General features: G+C 47.1%; 1 protein-coding gene across 1 annotated transcript in view; it reads right to left on the bottom strand.

The window, feature by feature from the left end:
- Positions 1–5,025: 5,025 nt before the first annotated feature.
- UCHL5 (ubiquitin C-terminal hydrolase L5) overlaps positions 5,026–26,332 on the bottom strand; it is a 244,634-nt gene continuing 223,327 nt past the window's right edge. The window contains exons 10-11 of the mRNA XM_078641508.1: positions 12,826–12,924; positions 5,026–5,748 (exon numbers count right to left, since the gene is read on the bottom strand). Coding sequence (XP_078497634.1) covers positions 5,707–5,748; positions 12,826–12,924 — 141 coding nt within the window. The 3' untranslated portion in view covers positions 5,026–5,706. The remainder of the gene's footprint in view (positions 5,749–12,825; positions 12,925–26,332) is intronic.

Genomic DNA, 26,332 nt, shown 5'->3' with positions numbered 1-26,332 from the left:
TCAATTATGTAGTGTACCAGATTCCAGAAATTTCTGTCAGGTGGTTGGGGGGGCACCATCTAAAAAGAATGAGCTGGGGGGGGGGGGGGCTCAACCTAAAAAAGTTTGAAGACCACTGCTCTAGCACATATTCGTGTGGTGGAGGTACAAGATAAATGTCACTTTTCAATACAAGAATATCCCCCAAAAAACATACTGGTCTTACATTCTAGCATGTGAATGGGTTGGTTGACAATAAGGGTCCAGCTAGCTTTATTTAGGCCTCAAAGTGTAGCTGTGCCAACATGTATACGGGCAAGTATGTGTACTGGCCACAGACTGCTTGAAAATGATGACAATCGCAGCATTCCTATGTAGGCTTGCAATTGCGGTTTCTTGCTAAACAATTACTGAACTTTTGTATTCCAACTACCCTAACAAATCCATGTGGCATGGTCATTGCTGTGCAGACCATTTTTTGAGCCAGTTTATATAGTGGCATGAAAAATCATAATCTGCAGAGGGGGTTGTGTGTGGGAGAGATTATTGTACACATCTAACAGATCAAAGACAAACATACACACCCATCTACCTACCTACATCTACCTGTAGGATCCTTTACTGGATATGAATGTCAGTGTGAGCAATCAATCATATCATTTGTAAAGCACACTACTCACCCGTGAGGGTCTCAAGGGGGTGGGAGGTGCTGCTACTGCTCGAAAAGCCCGGTCTTGAGGAGTTTTCTGAAGGTAAGCAGGTCTTGGTTCTGCCATAGGTGGATGGGGAGGGTGTTCCAGGTCTTGGTGGCGAGGTGAGAGAATGATCTGCCACCAGAGGTCGCTCTTTGGAAGCGGGGGACAGTGGCGAGAGCGGTGGACTGTGGCGAGGCAGGCGGAGCGGAGCTGGCAGGTGGGGGTGTAGAAGCCGATTCGTCTGTTGAGGTAGGTTGGTCCGGTGTTGTGGAGTGCCTTGTGTGAGTGGGTGGGGAGCTTGAAGGTTATCCTCTTGTTGACCGGGAGCCAGTACAGGTCTTTCAGGTGGGGTGTGATGTGGCTGCGGCGAGGATGTCGAGGATCAGGCGTGCAGAGGTGTTCTGGATGCATTGGAGCAGTCTCAGGAGTTTGGTCGAGGCTCCTGCGTAGAGGGCGTTTCCGTAGTCCTAACTGCTGCTGACGAGGGCCTGCATGACCATTCTTCTAGTTTCAGTGGGGATCCACTTGTAGATCCTGCAGAGCATGCGGAGGGTGTTGAAGCAGAAGGAGGAGGAGACGGCGATGATCTGTTTAGTCATGGAGTGGGTGGAGTCGAGGATGACCCCTAGGTTGCGTGCGTGGTCAGTGGGTCGGTGTTGAAGCGGTTCCCAGTGCAGTGGGCCACCAGGAGTCGTCCCAGGCCGAAGGAGTGGATCCGAGGAGGAGGACCTCCGTCTTGTCAGAGTTCAGCTTCAGTCGGCTGTTCCTCATCCATTCAGCAACGGCCTTCATTCCTTCGTGAAAGTTGGTTTTGGCAGTGTGGGGGTCCTTGGTGAGGGAGAGGATCAGCTGGGTGTCATCAGCTAAGGAGATGATGTTTAGGTTGTGCCGACTGGCAACGTGGGACGAGCGGTGCCATGTTGATGTTAAACCATGTTGGGCTGAGGGATGAGCCCTGGGGTACGCCTCAGATCTCGGTGGCTTCGGAGCGGAAGAGGGGAAGGCGTTGTGGAGGCGTGTTCGTAGTGTGTGGTGGCAGACCATGTCGAAGGCAGCTAACGGGTCCAGGAGGAAGAGGGCCGACGTTTCCCTTTTGTCCAGCAGGAACTTGATGTCATTGGTGGCGGCGATGAGGGCAGTCTCCATGCTGTGGTTGCTGCGGAACCCGGACTGGGAAGGGTCCAGGATGTTGTTCTCCTCGAGGCAGCGGGTCAGTTGTTCGTTGACTGTCTTCTCTATGACCTTTGCCGGGAACAGGAGCAGAGAGATGTGCCGGAAGTTCTTGAGGTCAGCCTTGGGTTTCTTGAGTAAGGCGTTGATCTCGGCGTGCCTCCAGCTCGCCGGGAAGGTTGCGGTCTCGAAGGAGGTGTTGATGACTTTCCAGAGATGGGGTGCGATAGATGTGCTGGCTTTGTTGAAGATGTGGTGTGGGCATGGGTCTGACGGAGATCCGGAATGGATGGTGTACATGATCTTGATGGTGTCGTCGTTGATGTTGGTCCAGGAGAGCAGGCGGTTGGTGGTCGTGGGGGCGGAGGTCTCAGTGGTTGTCGGGGCGGTGGTGGCGTTGAAGCTGTTGTGGATGTCTGTAATCTTGTGGTGGAAGAAGGTGGCCAGCGATTCGCACAGGTCTTGCGAGGGTGGGACGTCATTGGTGTTGGAGCTGGGGTTGGAGAGTCCCTTCACGAGTTTGAAGAGCTCTTTGCTGTTGTGCGCGTTGTTGTCTAGGCGGTTTTTGAAGGAGGCCCTTTTGGCGGATCTGATGAGGTGATGGTGTCTGTGGGTGGCATTCTTGTGGGCTGCGTGGCTGTCCTGTGTTCGCTCACGGAGCCAGATCTTCTCCAGCTTTCGGCAGGTTTGCTTGGGGGCCCGGAGGTCTTCAGTTAACCAGCTGGCTTTTTTGTTGGTGTGACTGTTGGAGGGTTTCTTGATCAGGGCGAGGGTGTTGGCGCAGTTGTTGATCCACTGTCTGAGGTTGCGGGCGACTGTGTCGGGGTCACTGGGTGGGCTCTGGGTGAGGGTGGTGGTTAGCTGGTCTACGGTGACTTTGCTCGAAGCATCTGTTGGGTGCGGTGGTGGGTTTCTTGAAGGTGAAGTGGATGCAGCGATGGTCGGCCCAGTGGAGTTCTGTGGTGTGGTTGAAGGAGACGTGGGGGCTTGCGGAGAAGATGGGGTCAAGCGTGTGACCGGCGGGGGGGGTGGGTGGGTGTTGTGACGAGTTGTCTGAGTCCGAGGTTGGCTAGGTTGTCAATCAGGGTGGTGGAGTTGTTCGAGGTGGAAGTTCAGGTCCCTGAGGAGGATGTAGTCCGTGGAGGCGAGGGCGTGTGTGTTGACGAAGTCGGCGATGGAGTCGCTGAACTGTGGTCGGGGTCCGGGGGGGGGTCTGTAGATGAGGGTTCCTCTGAGGGTGGTGTTGGGGTCAGTGTGGATCTGGAGGCGCAGGTGTTCGGCGGTGCTGAGGGTGTCGTCCGTGTTGGTCGAGACTCAGAGTGTTCCTGTGGATGATGGCGATTCCTCCTCCTGCTCCGTTGGTGCGATCCCTGCGGGTGATCTTGTAGCCTTCCGGGACGGCTATGGCTATGTCGTGTGCCGAGGCGGGGTTCAGCCAGGTCTCCGTCAAGAAGGCGACATCTGGGGAGGTTGAGTCAAGTAGGTCCCAGAGTTCAACGGTGTGTTTGCGGGCGGAGCGGGTGTTGAGAAGGATGCATCTGAGGTGGTTGGGTTCTTTCCTGGTCGGCAGCATGGTGGGGCAGATGCTTGTGAAGCTACAGTTCCAGCTGATGAAAGCTCCTTGGGTGCTCTCGGGGGCGGCCAGGAAGCAGGTGTGCGATTGTCCGGTGTTGAGTGCGTGGAGGGTTCTAGCATCGTAGCGGTGTCGGGCGTCGTGACGTTCGCGGTGTCCAGGGGTCCTGGCGCTGGGCGCGGACGGGCTTGCCTTCGGCTCGACCGCAGCGCACGGCCTCCATAAGAGGGGATGTGGGAGGGAGGAGCAGCTGGGAGGCGGTAGCGGGGCGGCGAATGGGATTGCAGGGGGGCGGGGCCGCAGGAACGCAGAAGCGGGAAAAATGGGCGGGCCGCGGGATACCCGAGCACAGGAAGGAAAAACAAGTTTAGGCAAGAAAACAAGTACAGGCACAGGGGAATAAAAACAAGTCTGGGCAAGAAAGCAAGTTAGGCACCGGGGAAACAAATCTGGGCAACAAAGTAAGTACAGACACAGGGTTAAAAACAAGTCTGGGCAAGAAAACACATGTATGCAAGTATGTGAAGGGGATGGACCAGTATGTTTAGTTAAAGAAAGGCAGATCATCTGCACACCAGATGGGGGAACAGCAGGTTTTAACACTAAGTCGAGATTTTAGGGGTTTTGTATTATTTCCATCCATATTGAACCTTTCCTGCCCCCACTATCTTTCCCATCTGTTTCTCCATTCTACCTCTCAGCTTTTTAGGTGCCGGTCACAGATCTTTGTACTTTAACCCCTTCGACGCTCATTACGAGCTGGGCTCGTCATGAGGTAGCCTCCTCGCACGCTCATGACGAGCCCAGCTCGTCATGTAAAGTGCGGTTTTAAAAAACTCAGCACAGGAGCAGAATTCCGCTAGCGCGCATGCGGTTAAGATCTCAATTTTCAACCTCATTCTTGGTCAAATCAATGACTGGGGCTTTCAGACTTGAAACAGTGGATCGCTCTTTGTGGCTTGGAAGTTTACTGCTCTCATATGGTCTTTGAAATCTCTCTCTTTGGGGCTATACCATTAGAAGGACTGTCGAGGAGTAGTATTCAGGTGGAGAGCTGGAAGGATTGATCACGGCCCCTGGCCCAACCAAACCGTTCAAGCCAGTCCTCTATTTGGGACCGGCAAGGTGAGAAATCCCCTCCAGACAGGGGGCTGATGCGGACAGCATGTCAATAAGGTGGCCCAAACTCAGCGCTGGACTATCTTACGCAGTTTCCTGGTGCCCAATTGCGAGTTTAAAAACAATCTTGAAGTTAACATTTCTAGTATCTTTTGAAGGTCCTTTTTCGTTCCACTAATGAGGAAGGTATGCGCCTGCTGGGTTTCAGTTTCTGTTTTCGCTTTTCTAGCTAGCAGTTATGTGCTTAAAAAAAGAAAATAGGAGAGCATTCCCCCATTAGATTCTCACTAGCTGTTGGTGGGTAGATGCCACTGCTTTGCATAACAATTTTGCTCTGTGCTGGTTTTGCTGAATAAACCTGTGCAGAATTAAAGTAGGTGTAAGTCGTTCCTCTCATCTTCGACAGTCCATCTACATACATATTTAAAAGCAACCAAGTTCACGTGGTAACAAAGGCTAGCAAGAGAAAAAAAACCTCATGTACCAAAATTAAAAAAGGAAATTTTTATTTGCACCAACAGTATTACATCATGAGTCACCAGTGAATGGAAACATTACATCTGTTAACCCATACTAATAATTGGATGGGACTGGTCTTAACAGAACATTGCAGATGACAGACATCAAAGGACTCTTTGATTACACTACGAATAAAGAAACACAAAAACAAGATTGGTTGAGTATGTTATGGGAAAAAGATACAGGTGCTTGCAACACGGATGCCCCTTATCACACATGTATGACCTGTGTGCTAAGCGTTTCACGGACCACCAACCTCAAACAATGAGGGCTTCTCCTAGGCTAACCGTACTCATGCCCATATGCCCATTAAGAATACGGGGCTGCAACGTATTGGCTGCCTGGGAAAGGACTACAAAGCATGCCCCTCCACATCAGTTTTCAGAGTCAGTTGTCTATAGATGTTTGGAAATTACGATGCATTGTGAAATACACAAAGGTAAAACTGTACTCTAAGTAGGCGATCTAACCACACCTTTTTACCATATACTGCATGCACACAAGGCAGCAGGGAGATGTATATATCTGTGCACATGGAATGGGCGAAACCAGGCGTGTACCGCACAGTTATGTTTGTTGAAACTACAGCAGATCTTGCTTTCCGTGGAGTTCATGGCAAAATAAGGTCCATCTGTACTCTACTGCGAGATCTCACTTTGCTTCCTGTGCCTTCTTGATCTGTTTTTCTTTTGCCTAGAATAAAAACAAAATAAGTAATTAATTGACAAATGCAACAGTTTCTGGGTTTGTTATACTGTTCTGTTCTAGTGTGCTGCTTGTGTCTGGCCCGAGAGAACCAAGGGACACCGGCAGACACTCTTCGTGGCAATCAGGATGCTAGGTTAAACGCCAGCTTAGCACTTCAGCCGAGTATTCAAGTGTATTACTGAGATGCGATACTAGTGCTTCGGACAGATGCACCTTGAACAAATGAATACCCTCGGTGCACTTTTATTCTACAGAAGAGGAGCAAAGTCACACACAATGAAGCTACTGATCTTTAACTACAGTTCTACAGAATTGGTACTCTTCATGAAGATACCTGCTTTGAATTATTCCCCGACGTCAGACCAGGAGTACCAGGCACAAGGTTAAGCACCACAGTGTGGAAAACAAGCATTGGAAATGCAATAGGTCTCGCAGTAGGAAAGTTTGAGCTATAGGTGTTATTTATTTTTTTGTTTTTTATTTATGTGTTGTTTTTTCTAAATAGCTAAATTAATAGCTTTCTTCTTTACAAAGCCAATAGTTATAATTTTTGTAAATGTGACACCTCTAGCATTTGTAAAGCAACATGTTTTGTATTAACGGGACTTATATGTGACTTATATGTATTGATATAAAAAAAATCAATGGCTTTAAAAAACAATTAATAATTAATACGTAAATAAAATGGATTTTATTTTATATTGCCAATAGCTTAAAGTTTATTAAATATATTTAGTGAAGATGCTGTGGTTGCGCTGAGTGAGGGTGAGTGAGGGTGAAGGTGGGTGAAGGTGAGTGAGGGTGAGTGAGGGGTTGAGGGTGAGTGAGGGTGAGGGGTTGAGGGTGAGTGAGGGTGAGGGTGAGTGAGGGTGAGTGAGGGTGAGGGGTTGAGGGTGAGTGAGGGTGAGGGTGAGTGAGGGTGAGTGAGGGTGAGGCTGAGGGGTTGAGGGTGAGTGAGGGTGAGTGAGAGTGAGGGTGAGGCGTTGAGGGTGAGTGAGGGTGAGTGAGAGTGAGGGTGAGGCTGAGGGGTTGAGGGTGAGTGAGGGTGAGTGAGGGGTTGAGGGTGAGGGGTTGAGGGTGAGTGAGGGTGAGGCGTTGAGGGTGAGTGAGGGTGAGGGGTTGAGGGTGAGTGAGGGTGAGTGAGGGGTTGAGGGTGAGGGGTTGAGGGTGAGTGAGGGTGAGGGGTTGAGGGTGAGTGAGGGTGAGGGTGAGGGGTTGAGGGTGAGGGGTTGAGGGTGAGTGAGGGTGAGTGAGGGTGAGTGAGGGTGAGTGAGGGTGAGTGAGGGTGAGTGAGGGTGGGTGAGGGTGAGTGAGGGTGGGTGAGGGTGGGTGAGGGTGGGTGAGGGTGAGTGAGGGTGGGTGAAGGGTTGAGGGTGAGTGAGGGTGAGGGTGAGGGTGAGTGAGGGTGAGTGAGGGTGAGGGATTGAGGGTGAGGGGTTGAGGGTGAGTGAGGGTGAGGGTGAGTGAGGGTGAGGGTGAGGGGTTGAGGGTGAGTGAGGGTGAGGGTGAGGGGTTGAGGGTGAGTGAGGGTGAGGGGTTGAGGGTGAGTGAGGGTGTTGGCTATTGTGCGCCGGGGTTTACACTACTTCAGTTAGGGCCGCACACTGCATGTCAGAGAAGAGAGAGAAGGGGAAGGGGGAGGAGAAATGCGACACGGCGGGCAGGGGAGGGGGCTGTGTTATCTCAGCAGAGTCGAATCAACAAACGGAACAGTGCACCGCCGTTAACATTGTAGAAGTGGACATCCAGAAAAAATACAGGGATGGTTGGAAAAGGTTAATTATCTCGTAGCCCACACGCTGGAGTCAGAGCAAAGTCTTCAATGTTTATCCAGGCGTACTTGACATTAACATACCGTATGATGTTTAATATCCGCTCCCCTTTTTAAAAAAATAATTCAGCCACAAAACAGCACATGGCGCTTATGATATATCAGTGGGTTGGAAACATTACCGGCGCGCTGGAGCGCCGCTGCGGCGCGCAGTGAAGCACTTGCCCCACTAGGTTTGGGGGAGAGATTGAAGCATTGGACAAGCTGTCAAAGATGCATTTTGGGAATGCTACAAAACGCGCAATTACCCAGCAGCTCACGGCTGCCAAGAGGCACTTCCGGAACTGAGCTCTGAAATGGGTTGGGGAATGAGAGGGGGTGAGGGGAGGGAGAGAGAGTGGGATTCGAAAGACAAAAGGGGGAGAAAAGACAGGGTAAGGGAAAAGAATAGGAGGAGAGGAGGGGAGAAAGAGACGAAAAGCGAGTGAATAAAAGGGTTTTTTGTGACAAAGAGGGAAAGTGGTAGTAAAAGGAAGGAGGGGGGAATTTAAAGGGAGCGACAGGAGAGGGAATGGAGGGGTGAAAGGCAAATGGTGTACACGGTTTAAGGAGGATGGATTTGTTGCAAACTACAGTGGGAAGGAGGGGAGCCCGCAGAAGAGTTGGATGAGAGAAGAAATATGTCAAACAGCACAAAATGAAGGAGTCCAGAGTGGAGTGGTAAAGGAGAATAGAAAGGGAGAGTGGGCAGGGGAGGGGGCGGAGCGGGGAGAGGGAACAGACGGAGCGAAGGCAGATAAGGGGAGGGGGGAGGAGAAATGCGACACGGCGGGCAGGGGAGGGGGCGGAGCGGGGAGAGGGAACAGACGGAGGGAAGGCAGATAAGGGGAGGGGGGAGGAGAAATGCGACACGGCGGGCAGGGGAGGGGGCGGAGCGGGGGCCTACGTGTGTGATTAAAAAAAGATCAGAATAAACCATGTTTGTGGGCTGGGTCTGCATGGCGATGTTGAAAGCTTAATTTGCTGTGTTTAATTTGGGGTTGAAAGCAATGTGGGAAAGAGGAGAGGAAGTGAGCAGGCAGACACAGAAGCCAAACAGTCTGTGTAGCTGCCTTTAAAAGAGTGGCGGAAATGTCAGGGGGTCTCGAGGAGCCCCTGCAGGATGAGGTAAAGGTGTTTATCAAAGAGGCATTGAAAGGGTTAGCTCACCCCAGTAGGCAGTTGTCTGTCCTTGAGAGACATTTCAAAGGCATGTGCGGGCAGACCTGGACTCTGTGAGGGCTCATGGAAGGGCTGGATGTTTACACCAAGAGGCTCACTGAGGTCATCAAAGTGTTGCCGCCAAAGTGATTGCGGGCGCTTAATGAGATGTATACCTCTCGGGTGGCCTTTGGTGGAGGGGGCTGGTCTGTACTCCTGCAGTCTGACTGGCGAGCGGCAGAAAGAAAATACTGCTTTTGTATGCGTTCGTTTGGAACGGCTTGGCTTCCATGTTAATTTGTAGTGGGTAAGGCAGTGGCACTCGGAGCCCTGACTGGCTATATTGTGTGCATTTGGGTGGACCTGCGCCGGTTACCAGTCTTTGCACTGGTGGGGACGAGCTGCTCCTTTGACTGGTTTTCGAAGCACTTGTTCACAAGTGGGACTGTCGAACCTAATGTTTAGTACGTTTCGCAGTTGGTGTGCTTATAGGACGATATTCCTCAAGAAGACCTGGACATATGGAGGCTAAGAAGTGACGCAAGAGACTGCATGTTTTGCAGTCCCGTCAGCAAGATAACGCAGTCACAGATCCTGGGTCAAAAATAATACTTATGTTTTCGCTTGTAATATTGTATGCAGCGTTTTTTTGTTTTTTTACATACTAGCAAGTTGTTACTCTTCAAGAAACTGAGGATGCAAATGACTAAATACAAATATAAACAAGGCAGGCGGCTGGGGGGAGGAGAAATGCGACGCGACCAGGCAGGGGAGGGGGCGGAGCGGGGCTGTGGGAGGAGTGCGGGAACAGACGGCGAGGGGAGGAGAGTAGGAGGAGGAGAGTAGGGGAGGCACGGCCTAGCGGCCGTGCAATCAAGAAGTGAGGGGGCGGGAGAGTAGGCAAGGCAGGCGGCTGGGGGCATGTGCACGCGCTTTTAAGCTCAATGCGCATGCGCATTGAGCTTAAAAGTCACGGGCACTGCAAGGAATCACCACGATTCCTTGCAAGTTGGACAAAGAGTGGATAAGCCCCCATAGTCTCGCTTGCTCGATGCGCATGCACATCGACAGGCGAGACCTAAAAACAAAAATAACAGCGCTTGTAGTCTTTTCACATAAGTGTTTCTCTGAATGAAATCATTAAGGCTGAGGAGGTTAGAATACTATCCATAGAGACCACAAGACCCCATTATTCCAACAGTGAAAGTGTAGGAAGAACGAAACATCTATTTTCATAGAGGAGGGTACCTTGCACATGAATTAACCAGCACTGGAAAACTCAAGTTACTTTCTTAGTCAGCAATGGATCTTTCGTAGATTTGCAATGTTTAAATTAAGACTAAAAGCGAGAATACGGTAATACCTGGGATGGTAGACTACAGGCTCATATGTGTGAGCACTGCCTGTCCCTCTCTTCTTTGGATAAGACTTTTAAATCGAGCAATAATACTGCGTAAAGTCGAGGCACAGCAGCAATTTTTCAGATGTCCCAGAGACATGTCAAAGAGTGCTCTGGTATTAACCATCCCTATTCTGGGCTGCACAGACTTTTGGAAAGTGACCTCTTCCCCCTGCTCCGACTGACAGGTATAAAGCCCGCAGTTAATAGAAACTGCCATTTTTGTACATTCAAGAATGTAATTTCTAAGATGGCCAAAAGATCCAGAAAGGAGACTGCGGAACAATGTAGTTCTGATCTGAATGGGTTTCCCAGTAAGGCTCCCGTCTTGGATTTTATAGCAGTAACATTCAATAAGCAGTCAGATGCGGCTATCTCCATTACAACCTACATCTTGATGTCAATGGTGTACTGAAATCAATTCTACAGTTGCAACTGGGATGGGATTTTGAAAGCACCTCAACATTATATGGAATACTACTGGAAAAACCTCTTCACGGATCACTGAGCCATATCTTAATGAGTATTACAGCAGTCACCAGTGGTTTGAGGGACTATCCACAAACTTTACTCAACTACAGGTTAGTTCATGGTCCGTGGCAATTGACTCATTTCTACTGTGAATTTTTTTGGGGTTAATCGAGCCGCAAAACACCAATATATTCATGTTTGAATGCTACTGAGGTTAGGGTACCGTTTAACTTGTGTTCTAGAGTCACTATTATATCAAGTGAAGCATAGGAAAGGAAAGTTGATTACAAAGCTTCACTTAGAACATTGGATATCAGACCAAGCAGCTATGGTAGTAGTTAAAGCAGAAGTGCACAGTTCTGCAGCAGAACTGTGCAGATGTACCACATTGTATGATGCGGTCAAGGGTTACAGGCTTGGCTCATGTTTGGACCCAGCCATATACAAATCAGCTTTGACCCTGTTCCTAATTAGAACAGTCCAGTCCCAACAGCCAGGCCAGGCTCTCACTGAACCTGAACACAAGCAACCTAGGACCAGCTGAGCCCTAGTTAGGGCTCTTCAGCCAGGTATGGGTCCAACCGGAGGTGGCATAGTATATAATATAACAATGAACTGGGATGCGGCCCGAGTAATTACCTGTGACAGAGAATTCAAGCATTCCATCCATCACTACAGCAAACTTTAGAATGTCGCCCTAAGCGAGATGTGTATGTCCAGCCGTGGTTCCCATGCACACTGTCACTGGAACCAAGCAATAACTGGCTGATGAGCCCATAACAAGGGCGAAACCGGTCCTGGACTGCTTGCGTTCTGGTTCAGTGAGGGCCGGGCTTCAAGCATTCAATCCATCATCTTGTTTTTTCAGATGTTCTATGGATGCCACATTCTATAAGTTGTTACTCGTTGTTTCACCAAATGAATAGGGTGCCTCTGTAAAACCTACATCCTAATATTAATGGTGTATTGTCAAGTTCCACAGAACAAATGTCAGGATGAGAATAAACTTTGGATTGCTGCTTAAAAGAGTGCCCTCTTTGGAGAACCTGAGACAAAGATTACTGATAAGGAAAGCCTGTGTTACATCCTCAAGCTTTGTTTGAGAGTAAAGATATATTTCATGCAACTGCATATTCATCCTTGCAGATAAGCTTAAAGGAAAACTATAAGCCTGGAAAGAATTGTATTGAGCTCCAAGACAGGTGCTGTAATTGTTGCTGGCAGAAAAGTACAAATGAGTCCTCCTAAATCTGATTATGGGCCTTGAGAACAGGGAGCAGGTTCTTGTCTCTCTTCTTTACCGGGATAAGATGGCTGTGACCTACACACAGAATGAGTCTAATTGAAGTAAGATTGTGCCAAGAGTAGAATATATGGTAGCAACTGATGATTTGGGGAGAGGGAGGATATGTCCCTTTACTCTTGCACCAGTGGTTGTTCCTAGTTTGCTATTAATAAAACATGTCCTCCTGGTAGAGTGGGCCCTGACTGCCTGAAGGATGTTCCTATAGCTCTCATAGATGTCAAGTACACCACTATTTTTTAAGGAGGAAGCCAATAGAAAGACACCAGGATGCGGTGCTATACTTGCTTCTACCTCCTTCTGTAGCAGTGCAGCACGAATCTTGAAAGTGAAAGCTTTGTCAATGTATCTTGAAGATTTGTGTACCAACATAATCTCATCTAGGCTAGGCCTATGGCCATCATCCTTCAACTCTCTAACTGGACAGAAAGGGGAGGATTGTGAGAATGGGAGGAAACAAACACTACCCAACATCCCTCTCTTAGCCCCAACCAACTCCCTGCATTGGTTCTATACATCTCATCTTAGCTGTCACTTCGACTACAGCCATTCATTAGGCATATCTATTTGTTTGCAAGAGAGCATTGGCAAAGGCCTCAAAGCATATCCACTGCATGTGTGTGCATGTTGTAACACCTTCTAAATAACTGCTTCCCTGCGACATCTGTAGGTTTGTAATGTGTTTTGGTGCCTTCTTTCTAATTATTTCCACACGGTTTGTGGAGTTAAGTCAGGGTGTGAGATTGTTTTTCATAACCACTGGGAGGTTTGGTAAGATACTTTATAAAAACTCGTAATAGAGTGCAACCACCAGCATTCAGGTCTGAAAGACAGAATGGGGATGAAGGTAAAACTAGCTTAAGTCACTAGACTTGTAAGTAGTCAGTTTGGGCGTCCACTAGAATATTTCAGGATTACCTTTTCTACTAGTGGCAGTAACTGCTGATGTTCTGCAAGTGTCTTCAGCAGCTCCATGATGAATGGTAGATAGTTGTGTTTTCTTCTGATGTTTTCAATCTGAAAAATAAACCACACATACCTTTGTACAAGGAAGCACACTATACTGGTGATGAAAGAGGGTTCATTGTTCAGTAGCTGGCTATGGCAAGAGGCTGTAGAGTCCAGCTTCAGCATTATACCCAGAAGTCATAAATTCAGCTGCGGTATTAAGGGCAATGGACCCAAGTAACACCTTAAAAGATGAGACAAAGTATTTTTCAAACCGTCAAACTGCAAAAGCCCCACGTTTCATGCACAACAAGCCATTTTCAAAAAGTTGGATTAGGCCTTTGACTCAGAAACCTAGATTTTTTTTTTTTTTTTTTTAAAGCAAAGCGATGAATCCTATGCTAATCTACCCATTTCATACAACAATTTTCAGCCTGCTAGCGGCTCACAATTGGAATGCCCATGCACGCACACACATTATATATATATATATATATACATATATACACATACACACACATATACACTCACCTCTACTTTACTTACAAACAAGCAGTTTCAATAGCCCTAAATACGAACAGAGTTGCTACATGTTCTGTTGATGTGAAGTTCACTATTAGACCCCGGTCGTGGACCATGCAGTAGTTCGGGGATACAGGCCTTTAACTGTGGGGGTTGAGAACGTTTGCCATAGATGTTCCAAGGTCCATCTTACTACAGCTCTGCAAACCAAGCCAAGTTCAATCTCTTGCACACTTTACTTCAGGTTAGAAAAGGCAAGCAGTCATGAGCTTTGCAGGATAGTATTCTGGTGGTGCTTGAGTTCAACAATCAACAAACAGACACAATTACAATGATAGTCCAGCCCAGGGCTAACACTGCAGGAAAGAAAAGTACTTTAATCACTTAGTTGTATTAAATACTGAACCCATCCTCTTACCTCTCTGCCCCCTCGCAGACTCTCTCCATTGTTTCTGGGCCTCTCCTACACCAGCCTCAGGCGTTACCAGGAGCAATATAAATCCGGCTCAGTTCAATCACCCACAATTTATAGTACTCCCAGTCTCAAGTACTCTACATTCAGAGGATGAAATAGTTCTTAGTCTTTTTAGAGCAGTCTCAAACTTCTGCATCACTCCTGGCTTCCGAGAATACCAGTACACAAGCAGGCTTTGATGGATTTACTCTGTGCTTGGCATAGGGCCCGTTCATCAGCTCACCTGCCCAGCATTTCTTTCACTGTGGTCTAGACAGAGTGGCTACACCATGACCTGTACAGTTAGTTGCCTGATGGGTGAAAGTCCTGAAGATGTGATCTAGACCAAGCCGTCGGGGGGAGGGGAGGGGGGTGCAGTGCAAGGGTATCCCTACACAATCAGCAGTTGTAGCCCACAACAAGGCTAACTGGACGGCAGGTATAGACCTCGGCTATATCTTCAGCACTTCGGGAGATGGAGCAGAGATGGCAATTAAGCACATGAGCACGCAAAGTAGTGACATAATTACAACTCCAACTATGCCTTTGGCAATCTCGATGGCAAAGTCTTGGGGTTGGAACCACAGGCACCAGCGTCCTTCAGGATCACTGGTTTATTAAGCCTTTTATTGGTGCTCCAGAGCACCAGGCAGTGATGTCTTAAGAATGTTTGGGGAAAGACATTTTGGGGCGCCCTGTTTGCAACTTTACTGCCCATGTTCTGCTACTTTATTTATTTTTTATAACCAATTTTATTGAAAGTTTTGCGGCAAGACACAGCATCACAAAGCGAAAACTGCATATGGGCAATGACATTGCAGGAACTGACATCAGTATAGCAAAACAGCATGGAATCACAATGACAGTCTATAATGGTTACACCATTTCCCCCATATTCTGTCGTATTTCTGAGGACAGCCGCAAGCCACAAAGAATGGCTTTTCCTGATACGCACACCAGTCCACCCCCTTATGTCAGCACCAGTTGGTCGGTGGTGCCCTCTATTTTCTGCTAAACTAACCTTTCAGAAATGGGGTTCACACAAAACAGTTAAAGGAAAATGCTACTTACCAGTATGCATCTGTTCTTGGCATGTAGAGCTGCAGATTCTCACACTTAGCATAAGATCGCCATCAGGTGTTGGGCTCGGATGCTTGCAGGTTGTTGTTGTCTTGGAAGAAGTCTTTGTAGTCACAAGATAGGTGACTCCTCCCTTGGACGATAGTGCGCATGGGCATCGACTCCATCCTTGGATTGATTTTCGCCAAGATGGGAAATGATGGAGTTAGTAGAAAGAAAAAAGATGTCCATGTGTGTATATCTAAGTAAGATAGAACTGGAACAGATACAGGTCCCGGGGAGGCGGGTGGGCGTGTGAGAATCTGCAGCTCTACATGCCAAGAACAGATGCATACGGGTAAGTAGCATTTTCCGTTCGAGGCATAGGAGCTGCAGGTCTCACACTTAGCATAGACTATACAGCAGTATCTCCCCACGAGCGGTGGTCACCTGTATCGGTTGCAGTAGTTTGAGAGAGTTTTAAGGACAGCTTGGCCTACAGCAGCTTGTTGCTTGGTTTGCACATCAACACAATAGTGTTTAGTGAAGGTGTGTGTTGTAGACCAGGTTGCTGCTTTACAGATGTCTTCTAGGGGAATGTTCCCTAAGAAAGCCATAGAGGGAGGCTTCTAGCTTGCGTGTGAAGTGTGCTCTAGGAGGAATTGTTAATGTGCGTTTTGCTTTTTGATAGCATATTTGGATACATTTTATGATCCACATTGCAATACCAGCTTTAGAGATGGGATTGCCTTTATGCGGTAGGGAGAAAGATACAAACAATTGTTTTGTTTTGCGAAAGGATTTAGTTCTGTCAATGTAATAAAGAAGGGCTCTTTTAACATCTACGGTGTGTAGAGCTCTTTCTGCTACAGACTCTGGGTTTTGAAAAAACACTGCCAACTCCACTGATTGATTAAGATGAAATGGAGTGAAGACTTTAGGAAGGAATTTTGGGTTCGTTCTCAGGACCACTTTGTTACGATGTAACTATAAAAATGGTTCCTGTATAGTGAAAGCTTGAATATCACTTACTATTCTAAGAGAGGTAATGGCAACTAGGAAAGCGGTTTTCCATGTGAGGAACTGTGGTTCGCGTTTGTGTAAAGGTTTAAATGGGGGTCCCATGAGCCTGGTAAGAACAATATTTAGGTTCCACACTAGAGAGGGTGGTAACCTAGGAGGAATGATTCTTTTTAGTCCTTCCATAAATGCTTTAATTGCAGGGACTCTAAATAGTGACAAGTGTTGTCTGTTTTGTAAGTAAGCAGCAAGTGCTGCAAGATGTAAACGTATAGATGAGTATGCTAGATTACATCTTTGTAAATGCAATAGATAGCAAATGATATTCTGGATTGAAGCATTCAGTGGATCAATAAGATTATTGGTGCAGTAAATGGCAAACCTTTTCCATTTTGCAGCATAGCAAGCTCTGGTAGTAGGTCGTCTGGCTTCTTTAATGATGTTCATACAGTCTGGTGGCAGGTTAAGGTAACCAAACTCTAAGACTTCAGGAGCCATATCACCAGATTCAGCAGACTTGGATCTGGAGGTCTGTCTCTCCATGGTTCTGCGTTAACAGGGATAGGGACATGCACAGTCTTTGGTGCAGAACTAGTGAGAGTTCTAGCAGCGTTGTGAACCACGGTTGGCGTGCCCATGTGGGAGCTACTAAGAATATTTTGAGAGACTGTTGTCGGAGCTTGCGTACTACTAGGGGGATAAGTGGGAGTGGTGGAAAAGCGTATGCAAATTTGCCTGACCAGTTCATCCATATCGCATTGCCCTTGGACAACGGGTGTGGAAACCTGGCGGCGAAGGTTGGGCATTTTGCGTTGTCGTGTGTGGCGAACAGATCTATGTATTGTTGGCCCCACTTGTGGAAAAATGGTAGAAGAACTTGTGGATGTAGTTCCCATTCGTGAATCTGTTGTATTTGTCAACTTAACAGATCTGCAATCTGATTGTGAACTCCTGGAAGGTGTTCAGCCAGTAGATATATATTTTGTGGAATGGTCCATCTTTAAATGTTCTGTGCAAGCTGGGACAGTTGCAGAGAATGTGTGCCTCCTTGCTTTTGTATATAGTTCATGGCTGTCATGTTGTCCGTCTGGATCAAGACAGCTTTGTTCTGTACATATACTTGGAAAGATTTTAGTGCTAGGAATATTGCTAGTAGCTCTAGGTGATTTATGTGGAACACTTTTTATTGAGTGGTCCATCTGCCCTGAGTCGTATGCCCGAGGAGATGGGCTCCCCATCCTGTGAGTGATGCGCCTGTTGTAAGCACTATCTGCCGAACAGGTTCGAGGAACAGCCGCCCTTTGGACAAGTTTTCTGTGTTCCACCACTGCAGAGAGCTATCTGTGAGGCTGTCCACCAACACCAGATCCGTAGGTAGTCCTTGAGCCCGATTCCACTATTGTGCTAGACATTCCTGTAATGGACGCATGTGAAGTCTTGCATATGGTACAATAAAAATGCAAGATGCCATCATGCCTATGAGTTGCATGAATACTCTGGCTGGGAGAGAGTGTTGGTCTTGAAGTTTTGTGACTAAGGCTTGTATGCTCGCTATCCTGGCTGGAATGGGATATGCTAGAGCTGTAAATGGTGTTTATGGTGGCCTCCAGATATCGGTGTATATGAGAGGGCTGTAGATGCGACTTGGCGTTGCTGATCGTGAACCCCAAGTTGTGTAATGTCTGACTGGTTTGATGAGTGTGTTGAACACACTGATTGAATGACCTGGCTTTTATTAGCCAGTCTAGATATGGGAAGACATGGATTTGTTGTCTTCTGAGATGTGCTGCTACTACTGCAAGGCACTTTGTGAACACTCTGGGTGCAGATGTGACTCCGAATGGAAGGACTTTGAATTGATAGTGTTGTCCGTCCACCACAAACCTTAGATACCTTCTGTGAGAAGGATGTATGGGAATGTGGAAGTAGGCGTCCTTGAGATCTAGTGTGGCAAGGAAGTCGCCTTGTTCCAGCAGCGGGAGCACTTGTAGAGTGATCATGTGAAAATGATCTGAGTGTATATATAGGTTGAGGGGCCTGAGATCGAGTATTGGTCTTAGAGTACCGTCTTTCTTTAGTATTAGGAAGTACAGCGAGTAAACCCCTGTTCCTTGATGTTGTAATGGAATAATCTCTATTGCATTCTTTTGAAGCAATGAGAGACCTTCTTGTTTTAGTAGCGTAAGATGTTCTGTGGACATGGGACGCTGCTTGGGTGGTATATGTGGCGGGGTAGCTGTAAGTTCTAGGCAGTAACCATATTGGATAATTTGTCTCACCCACCTGTCTGTTTTGATGGAGTTCCAGAGAGGTAGGAACGGTGATAATCTCCCCCCAACTGGAGTGGGATGTTGTGGGGAGAGAGGAGGGAAGTCACTGTTTTGGGGTGGGGGAGGTAAGATAGTTGTCATAACCTCGACCTCTTCCTTTATTGCGGTTTCCTCTGTATCCGCCTCTAAAATATCCTCTATTGGGGGATGTTTGTCTAGTGGCTTTAAAGGAAGATGAGTTGCCAGCTCCCATTTGTATGGAGGCTCCTCTATAGAAGGAGTGACGAAAGGAGCCCTGCGTTTGTGGAGACTGGAGAGCTCCCATGGACTTGGCAGTCTCAGTGTCTTCATTTTTTCTAGTGCAGTGTCCACAGCCGGGCCAAAAAGAAGTTGTTGGCCTGAAAGTTGAAAGGCTGGTTGAGGATAGTAGTCTGGACTTCCTGCTTAAAGCCTGAGATGAGGAGCCAGGCAGGTCGCCTAAGGAGCACACTGGTATTGATGGATCTAGAGGCAGTGTCTGCTGCGTCAAGTGCACATTTTATTGAAGCATTTTAAAGTAGCTTACCCGCTTGGATTAGATCATTTGCTTGTGTTTTATATTGGTCAAGCAAATGTTGTAGTAGGGTTTCTAACTGGTCTTAATGAGCCCTTTCATATTTTGCCAGCAGTGCCTGTGTGTTAGCTATGCGCCAGTGATTGGCTGCCTGGGCAGCTATTCTTTTGCCAGAAGCGTTTAGCAATTTGGATTCTTTATCAGCGGGTGGTGCTTCCCCTGAGATTTGGGAGTTAGCGCGCTTTCTAGCGTTGGAAACTACTAGAGAATCCAAAGGCAACTGTCCCTTAATGTAAGCAGGATCTGCAGGGACAGGTCTATACTTCTTTTCTATTCTAGGGTTAAGAATCCAGGCACATACGGGATCTTTAAACACTTCGGGGACATGTTTAATGACTCCCTTAATCCTAGGTAATATTTGCACGGACGTTTGGAACTGTTCAAATGTATCTAACAGAAAGTCCTCTTCTGCCTTATCTGAGTGCATTGTGACACCATGATAGATAGCAGCCCTATTATTCAACTGTCCAAAACCAATATTGTCATCTGGTGGAGATGGTTTTGAGGGATATGTGTCTGGACTTGGGACGTCTGGTGGGATAGGGTACTCCCAATCAGGTGGATTAGTTGGATACGTGAAAGGGTAATATGGGTCTCCCCCTAACCCCATGTCTACATCATCATCATCATCATCATCATCATCTGGAGGTGTATGAGGTGGAGAAGTATGAGGTGAAGAAGTTTCAATTGGAAGCGTAATAGATTTAAGGAGAGGAAGTGAGTTCGGAGGCAATATAGGGGAAGAAGGATGTACAGGCGATGTGGCAGAATCCTTTTTTACAGGCACTGGAGGAGCAGGTGCTGTGTCTAACTTCCTCTTTCTATATGGTCCAGTAGTGACATGTCCTGTTTTTCTGGATCAATATTTATTTTATTTATTTATTCAAAGTTTTATATAGCGCGAACAAGATCTTTACAGATATCAGAGCGCTTCACAGAGAGAGGGGTAGGGGCAGCAGGACTGAACAAGAACTAATGGGAACAGTATAATAGTCACTAAACATAATGGGAAAACAGTAGTGTACAGAGAACAAACCAATATACATCCAGGTAACAAGTAGTATAAGACGGCGCAAAAACATTGATCACGCTACAACAGAGTTCAGGTAAACTTTGGATGTAGAGATGGCTTATACCAAATTCTCAGGATAGAGCGAACAAGGGGTGGGGGCAACGTGAGGGTGAATCAACAAACTAAAGTGTATCATATAGTGGTCGGTAGTAGGAGAATAGCATAATAGTGTCACAATCAAATAAGAGTATAGTGACAAGAGGCAATCAGGAGATCAGAAGTTCAAAAAATACACAGCGATGCAGAGACTCTGATCCGTCACCTATAAAGTTCAGGTGAACTTCGCCATGAGGATGGTTTTCACCTCTTTCTTGAAGAATGCAGTCGAGGGGATAAGCCTGGTTGCAGGAGGGAGTGCATTCCAGATCCTAGGTGCCATTCCTGAAAAGGAGCGCTTGTATGTTTTTTCCTTCCGGAATCTGCGAGGTTTCAGGAGTAGGTTTTTTTGTACTTCTATTGGATCTCGAGCCACCTGATATAGACAACTTTTGAGCGAGGTAGTTGGGTGCCTTGTGGTGCACGGCCGAATGTGTCAGAACGGCAATTTTTAGCTGTATTCTGGCTTCAAAAGGTAGCCATTTTAGAGATTTTAAGTCTGGGGATATATGCGCATGTTTTCGTGAGCCAGTTAAGAGTCTCGCGGCAGCGTTCAGGGAGGCTCTTAGGGGTGCTGTTGTGGCTAACGGAAGTCCGCTGAGGGCCACAATTCCGTAGTCTATGCGAGGGATGACTAACGCTTGTACAGCCGTTTGGAAGTCCTTGGCTGGGAGGAAGGGTTTAAGTTTCCTCAGTGTGTTGATTTGGAAATTAGCTCCTTTTGTTGCTTTGCTAACGTGCTGTTGCATGTTGAGCTTGGCGTCGAGTGTGATGCCAAGGGATTTCGCAGAGTCCACGATGGTAGGTTGGACATTGAGCGCTGTTAGGTTATTGAGCCAGGTTTGGGTGGTGGTAATTTTCGCCGGAGGTGAAATGAGTAGAAACTCAGTTTTCAGAGCATTTAGTTTGAGGTGATTAACGGCCAACCAGGAATGAGTGTTACTAAGTGTAGAATTCAGAAGTTTGATATCTTCCGGGGATCGTAGCTTTAGGTAAAGTTGTGTGTCATCGGCGTACATATGGAATTGAACATTGGATGCTTGGAGCAAGGAGGCGAGCGGTTCCATGACGAGGTTGAACAGTGTGGGGGAGAGGGATGATCCTTGTGGGACACCTAGATCTGCTGGCACCGGTGTAGATAGCACATTGTCAATCTTGAACTTCTGAGTCCGGTTATGTAGGAAGGATGTAAACCATTTGAGAACAGTTCCCGATAGACCCATTCTAGTGCTTAGCAGCTCCAGTAAGTTCTCGTGTTTGACCGTGTCAAATGCTGAAGAGAGGTCAAGAAGGATGAGGAGGCAGGATTCATTGCGATCTAGAATTTGGAGGGCGTCATCAATTATGTGCGTCATAGCCGTTTCCGTGCTATGATTCGCTCGGAAGCCTGATTGATGAGCGTTGAGGAGGTCATATTGGTCAATGTGTTTTGTTAGTTGGACACATTTTTCCAGCAGTTTGGCCAGGGTGGGGATATTAGTGATAGGGCGGTAATTGTTCAGGTCAGACGGGTCAGCTGTAGGCTTCTTGAGTATAGGCGTGACTTGCCCCACCTTGAGGGAGTCTGGGATGAGACCTTGTTGAAGGGAGCTGTTAATGATTTTGGTCCAGAGTGGGAGGAGCAGGGGGATGAAGTCTTTTACAGCATTGGCAGGTAGGGGGTCTATGAGGTGATTAGAGGGCTTCAGGGTGCCGAGCAGTTTGTGTATTGCTTCTTCCGAGTAGGTGTCGAAGGACGACCATGTTGCATTATTTTTAGGTTGAGTGTTAGTCGTTCTGGTGTGACTGGGGAATCGGCTTACATCCATGATGAGGTCATTTCTTATGTTGTCGGTCTTTAGCTTAAAGAAAGCAGAAAAGGCTTCACAGTGTGGGGTATCACTTGTTGTGCTGTTTGGTTGTAAGGGTTGTGTCTTTGTTTGAGTTTTGATTAGTTCGAACAGCTTTTTTGGCCTGTTTTTTGCTTGTTCCAGCTGGCGGCTAAAGAAGTCAGACTTTGCGCGCTTTATTTTCCTAAAGTAGGCATTTCTCTTGTTCTTAAGCGTTTTGAGATGCAGTGATGAGGGGTCGGATCTCCAGGTGCGCTCTGCCACCTATAAATCCTTTTCTGTTTAGGATCGACATGATCCGGATGAAAAAGCTCCTCTTCTTCAGGAAACGCTTTTGGCGCTGATTTTTTTGGTTCTGAGCGGGGTTGGTGTTGACTTTTGTCTTTGGCCTTAGGAGGCGTGATAGAGTCCTTCGGCTTAGGCTTTGGTTCCGAGGGTTTTGGTTTCAGAGCCGAAGCGGGATCTTTAGGCTTGGAAACATTCGAAGCCGGAAGGCGGCGGAACAGATTTCAGAGCTGGGACTTCTTTTGGTTTCGGTGCCGAAGGTGCCGGTGGGATTGGTACGTGTGGTTTGCTAGGATCCCAAGCTACCGGAAGGCCTTTCTTTTTTCTTCGGAGCCAGGGCTTCTGAAGTGTGTTTTCAGTCGTGACTGGGCCCAGCAGGCGGAGTCTTGACCATTTCCTTCGATTTTGGTGGTGGGGTTGGGGTTGCGGTAGTAGTACTTACTCGTTGACCAGGAGCCATCCGAGTCTTCTGCCTCTGATACGATTGGGAGATCTTCAGAATCTTATTCTGGGACATCTGGGCCTTCGTGGAAGATGTCCACTGGTTGTAAGCTTTTATTCGATAAAACAAGTATCTTGTAAGCAATTTACATACGGTAAAAATATTCCAAACATCCAGCTAGTCAATATATACATCATAAAAGGTTAAGAACGGGTATACTCCCGAATAAATTAGCTAAGAAACGATTAAACAGAAATTGACAGCCTTTTGGAACGGATCAACCAAAATTGTTTTAAAAATTTAGAGACACCACAAACAATAACAGGAGAGGTATCTGACATTAAGATACGAAGAGCAACCAAGTGCCTACGTGTTCCCATGTTAAGCAAAAGGGGCTTGAGCCAGTATTTTCTCGGTCTCAGATAGTCCGGGCACTCAAACAGAATATGTACCACCGTTTCTGGTCTAGTATGGCAAAGGGCACAAAACGGAGACAACGGAGTGACAGATTTCCATTTCGATGTGAAAGCACCAATTGGGAGAATACCAACTCTAAATTTGAAATACAAGGCCCTATCTGCTGGGACAGTGATAAAGTCAAAATAGGATTCGTATCTTGTCATGTCCTTCAGGTTCTGGAGCTGATCTCTGCATGATGTGTCGACGAGCCCTTCAATCTTAAATGGTCTTCTTCGATTGAAAGGATGCGCAGGCTGGACAGCTGGACTCGTCGTGTTCAGGTGATAGGCACAGGTTGCATACCTTGTGATGGTCACTGTGCAGGAATTTTGCTCCACAATGGGGGCATTTCTTGAACGGCGTCCTTTCCATGAGCCGTAGGCCTCGCGGCGTGGATAGGCCCAAAGGCCCACGTCGACGTCCGGAATCGAGCTGATGAGTTGCATCGAAGGTATAGATGTTCGAAGTCAATCCGAAGAGTAATGGAAGTTTTTCACGTAGTTTGAAATGTAGATTTCGAACCCGAGCGCAAAAGTTACATCCAAACCCAATGGCGGAAAAAAACAATCTAAGGATGGAGTCGATGCCCATGAGCACTATCGTCCAAGGGAGGAGTCACCTATCTCGTGACTACAAAGAGTTCTTCCAAGACAACAACAACCTGCAAGCATCCGAGCCCAACACCAGATGGCGATCTAATGTTAAGTGTGAGATATGCAGCTCATATGCCTCGAACATAGATCTTTTCAGGGCCCCCCAAAAACTTATTTAGATAAAATTGGGCAAAGAGAAAGACTCATAGGTATAGGTAGGCAGAGGAGAGAAGTTGAGATATGGAAATAGATTAAAAACAAAGTTTGCTACATAAAGTTTACTTTCCCAGGGCTCCCCTTGGAAGGTGGGGGCTTTGGGCAGTACTACTAACCACAAGTGACGTAGGAACGTACTCCACCGGCACCAAGGGGTAAGAGAGGTATTGTAAGGAAGTGGATACACCCTCCCCAATTAACAACAACAAACAAAGTATCCAGAACCATCAAGCTAAAAAAATAGACTTGCGTGGCGTACACCGCTCAAATGCGGGAAAGGAGGCAACTCCTTTTTGTTAATTAACCCTCACACACCCTAGTGGTGTCATGCTTCATCATAGGGTTCAGCCGGACTCCTAAAGGTTAGGGTGGGCTCGACCGTGTTTCAGGGTGCGCTTCGAAGATGTAGGCCAGGGGGGGTCTAAAGATAAAAATCCTACTGTGTTCCGCAGGTATCCCTTTATTAGCGTGGACATAGCAGATATTAAAATGAATATATAAAAAGGCAGGTCTTTTGCAGGTTATGGTCCTCTGATCCTAAGGACGTGCCAACATGTTTCAGCCCTTGTTTATTGGCCTGTTCGGTCCTAGGCTTTCTTCAGGGCAACGAAAACAAGTTACTTACCTGTAACTTTGGTTCCCCAGTATTGGTAACTTTCATAGATTCCCATGCTTTTGTATCATTCCCAGTCGTCGGAATGGGAGTCTCGGTAACAAAATAACATAGCAGTAGGTACAAAAGAGAAAGAAAAAGGCCTAGGCCTCATTCCCTTTTGTAGCATATCCGCCTCTCTTTGTAAAAGAGACCAAACTTAGGCATCAGCCAATCAGAAGAGCCTCACCCCATAGAACCCTCCTGAAGGAACCTCAGAGCCTCAGATTTTCGTAGCCGTTGTGTAACAGTCACCATATCTGCTGAAGGCTGAGCTTTCCTCGGGGAGGTGGGTGGGTGCATAGAAATCTATGAAAGTTACCAATACTGGGGAACCAAAGTTACAGGTAAGTAACTTGTTTTCTTGCCCCAGTATTGGAACTTTCATAGATTCCCATGCTTTTGTATCAGAGTAGCAAGCAGTAAGCAATAAAAAACACATTTTGTGGCATAAATATACATTGCAAAAGCCAACAATACGTGAAGATACGAAATGTGTAGAATAAAGGAAGGTGGGATAGGAAGGTGGGATAGGAAGGAAAGCTCACCAATTAGTGGAAGAGGTTCCTCAAGACCGCCTGGCCCACAGCTGTGTCCTCTTGTTGTAAGCAGTAATGCTTTGTAAAGGTGTGGACGCTGCTCCAAGTCGCAGCTCTGCAAATGTCTTTGATGTGCACTCCCGCGAAGAGAGCTGTTGAAGAAGCCACTGATCTATTGGAATGCGCTCTAACTCTGCTGGTCAGTGGCTTACCGGCTGCAGTATGGCAATGTAGAATGGCACTTGTAATCCACCTCGCAATACCCTGTTTTGATAGGGGAAGGTCTTTGCAAGGACCACCAAAAGCAATGAACAATTGGGAGGATTTACGGAATCCCTTGGTGTGATCTAAATAGAATTTTAAGCACCGCTGTACATCCAGAGAATGCAGTGACCTCTCCGATGGGGTACTAGGGTGAGGAAAGAAAGCTTTAAGAATAATCGGCTCATTTAAGTGGAAGTCCGAGGGTACCTTGGGTATGAACTTTGGGTTAGTTCTCAAGATTACTGTATTCCTTTTGAATTGGAGAAACGGCTCTTGGATTGTGAGAGCCTGCAGCTCCCCAATGCGTCTTGCTGATGTGAGGGCAAGAAGGAGAGCCAATTTCCATGAAAGAAATTTCATGTCTGAACGATGTATTGGTTCAAACGGGCCCTTCATGAGCTGTGCGAGGACCAAATTCAATTGCCAAGTTGGAGGCGGAGGCCACACCGGGGGATAGACACGGAACAATCCTTTGAGAAACTGTTTCACTATCCTGGAAGACCAAAGAGAAGGTCCAGACTCAGAATGTCTGTACCTAGAAATCGCTACCAAATGAATTTTTATGGATGAATGGGCCAGGCTCGTCTTAGCCAAGGACAAGAGATAAGGTAGAAGCGGATGAGGTTCTGAAGTGAAAGGGTCAACACCCTCTTTAATGCACCAAATGCAAAATCTCTTCCATTTGAGACGGTAAGTCTTGTTTGTGGAAGGAGCTCTAGCCTGGGAGAGAACTTCCGTTCTTTCATTAGAGATGGGAAGATTCATAAATTCTCGCTGCTCAGGAGCCATGCTGTCCGGTGTAATGACTCTGGATCCGGATGCCAAATTTGCCCTTCGGACATTGTGAGAAGGTCTGGAATGGTTCGCTAGGGAAGAGGAGGAGCCAGTGACAACAGATGGAGTTCCGTGAACCAGAACTGTCTCGGCCAAGCAGGGGCTATCAAGATCATCTTGCATGGTTCTATCTTGATTTTCCTGATGAGCCTCGGGATCAGTGGAATGGGGGGAAAAGACATAGAAAAAAGTCCTTGACCAGGCTATTAAAAGTGCATTCCCCAATGATCCTCGGTGGTGAAGCCTGCTTGCATAAGA

Source organism: Lissotriton helveticus, chromosome 1_1, assembly GCF_964261635.1.
Source record: "Lissotriton helveticus chromosome 1_1, aLisHel1.1, whole genome shotgun sequence".
NCBI lineage: Eukaryota > Metazoa > Chordata > Amphibia > Caudata > Salamandridae > Lissotriton > Lissotriton helveticus.
The sequence above is the reverse complement of the archived record's forward strand: the minus strand, read 5'-3'. Positions and strand labels throughout refer to the sequence as shown.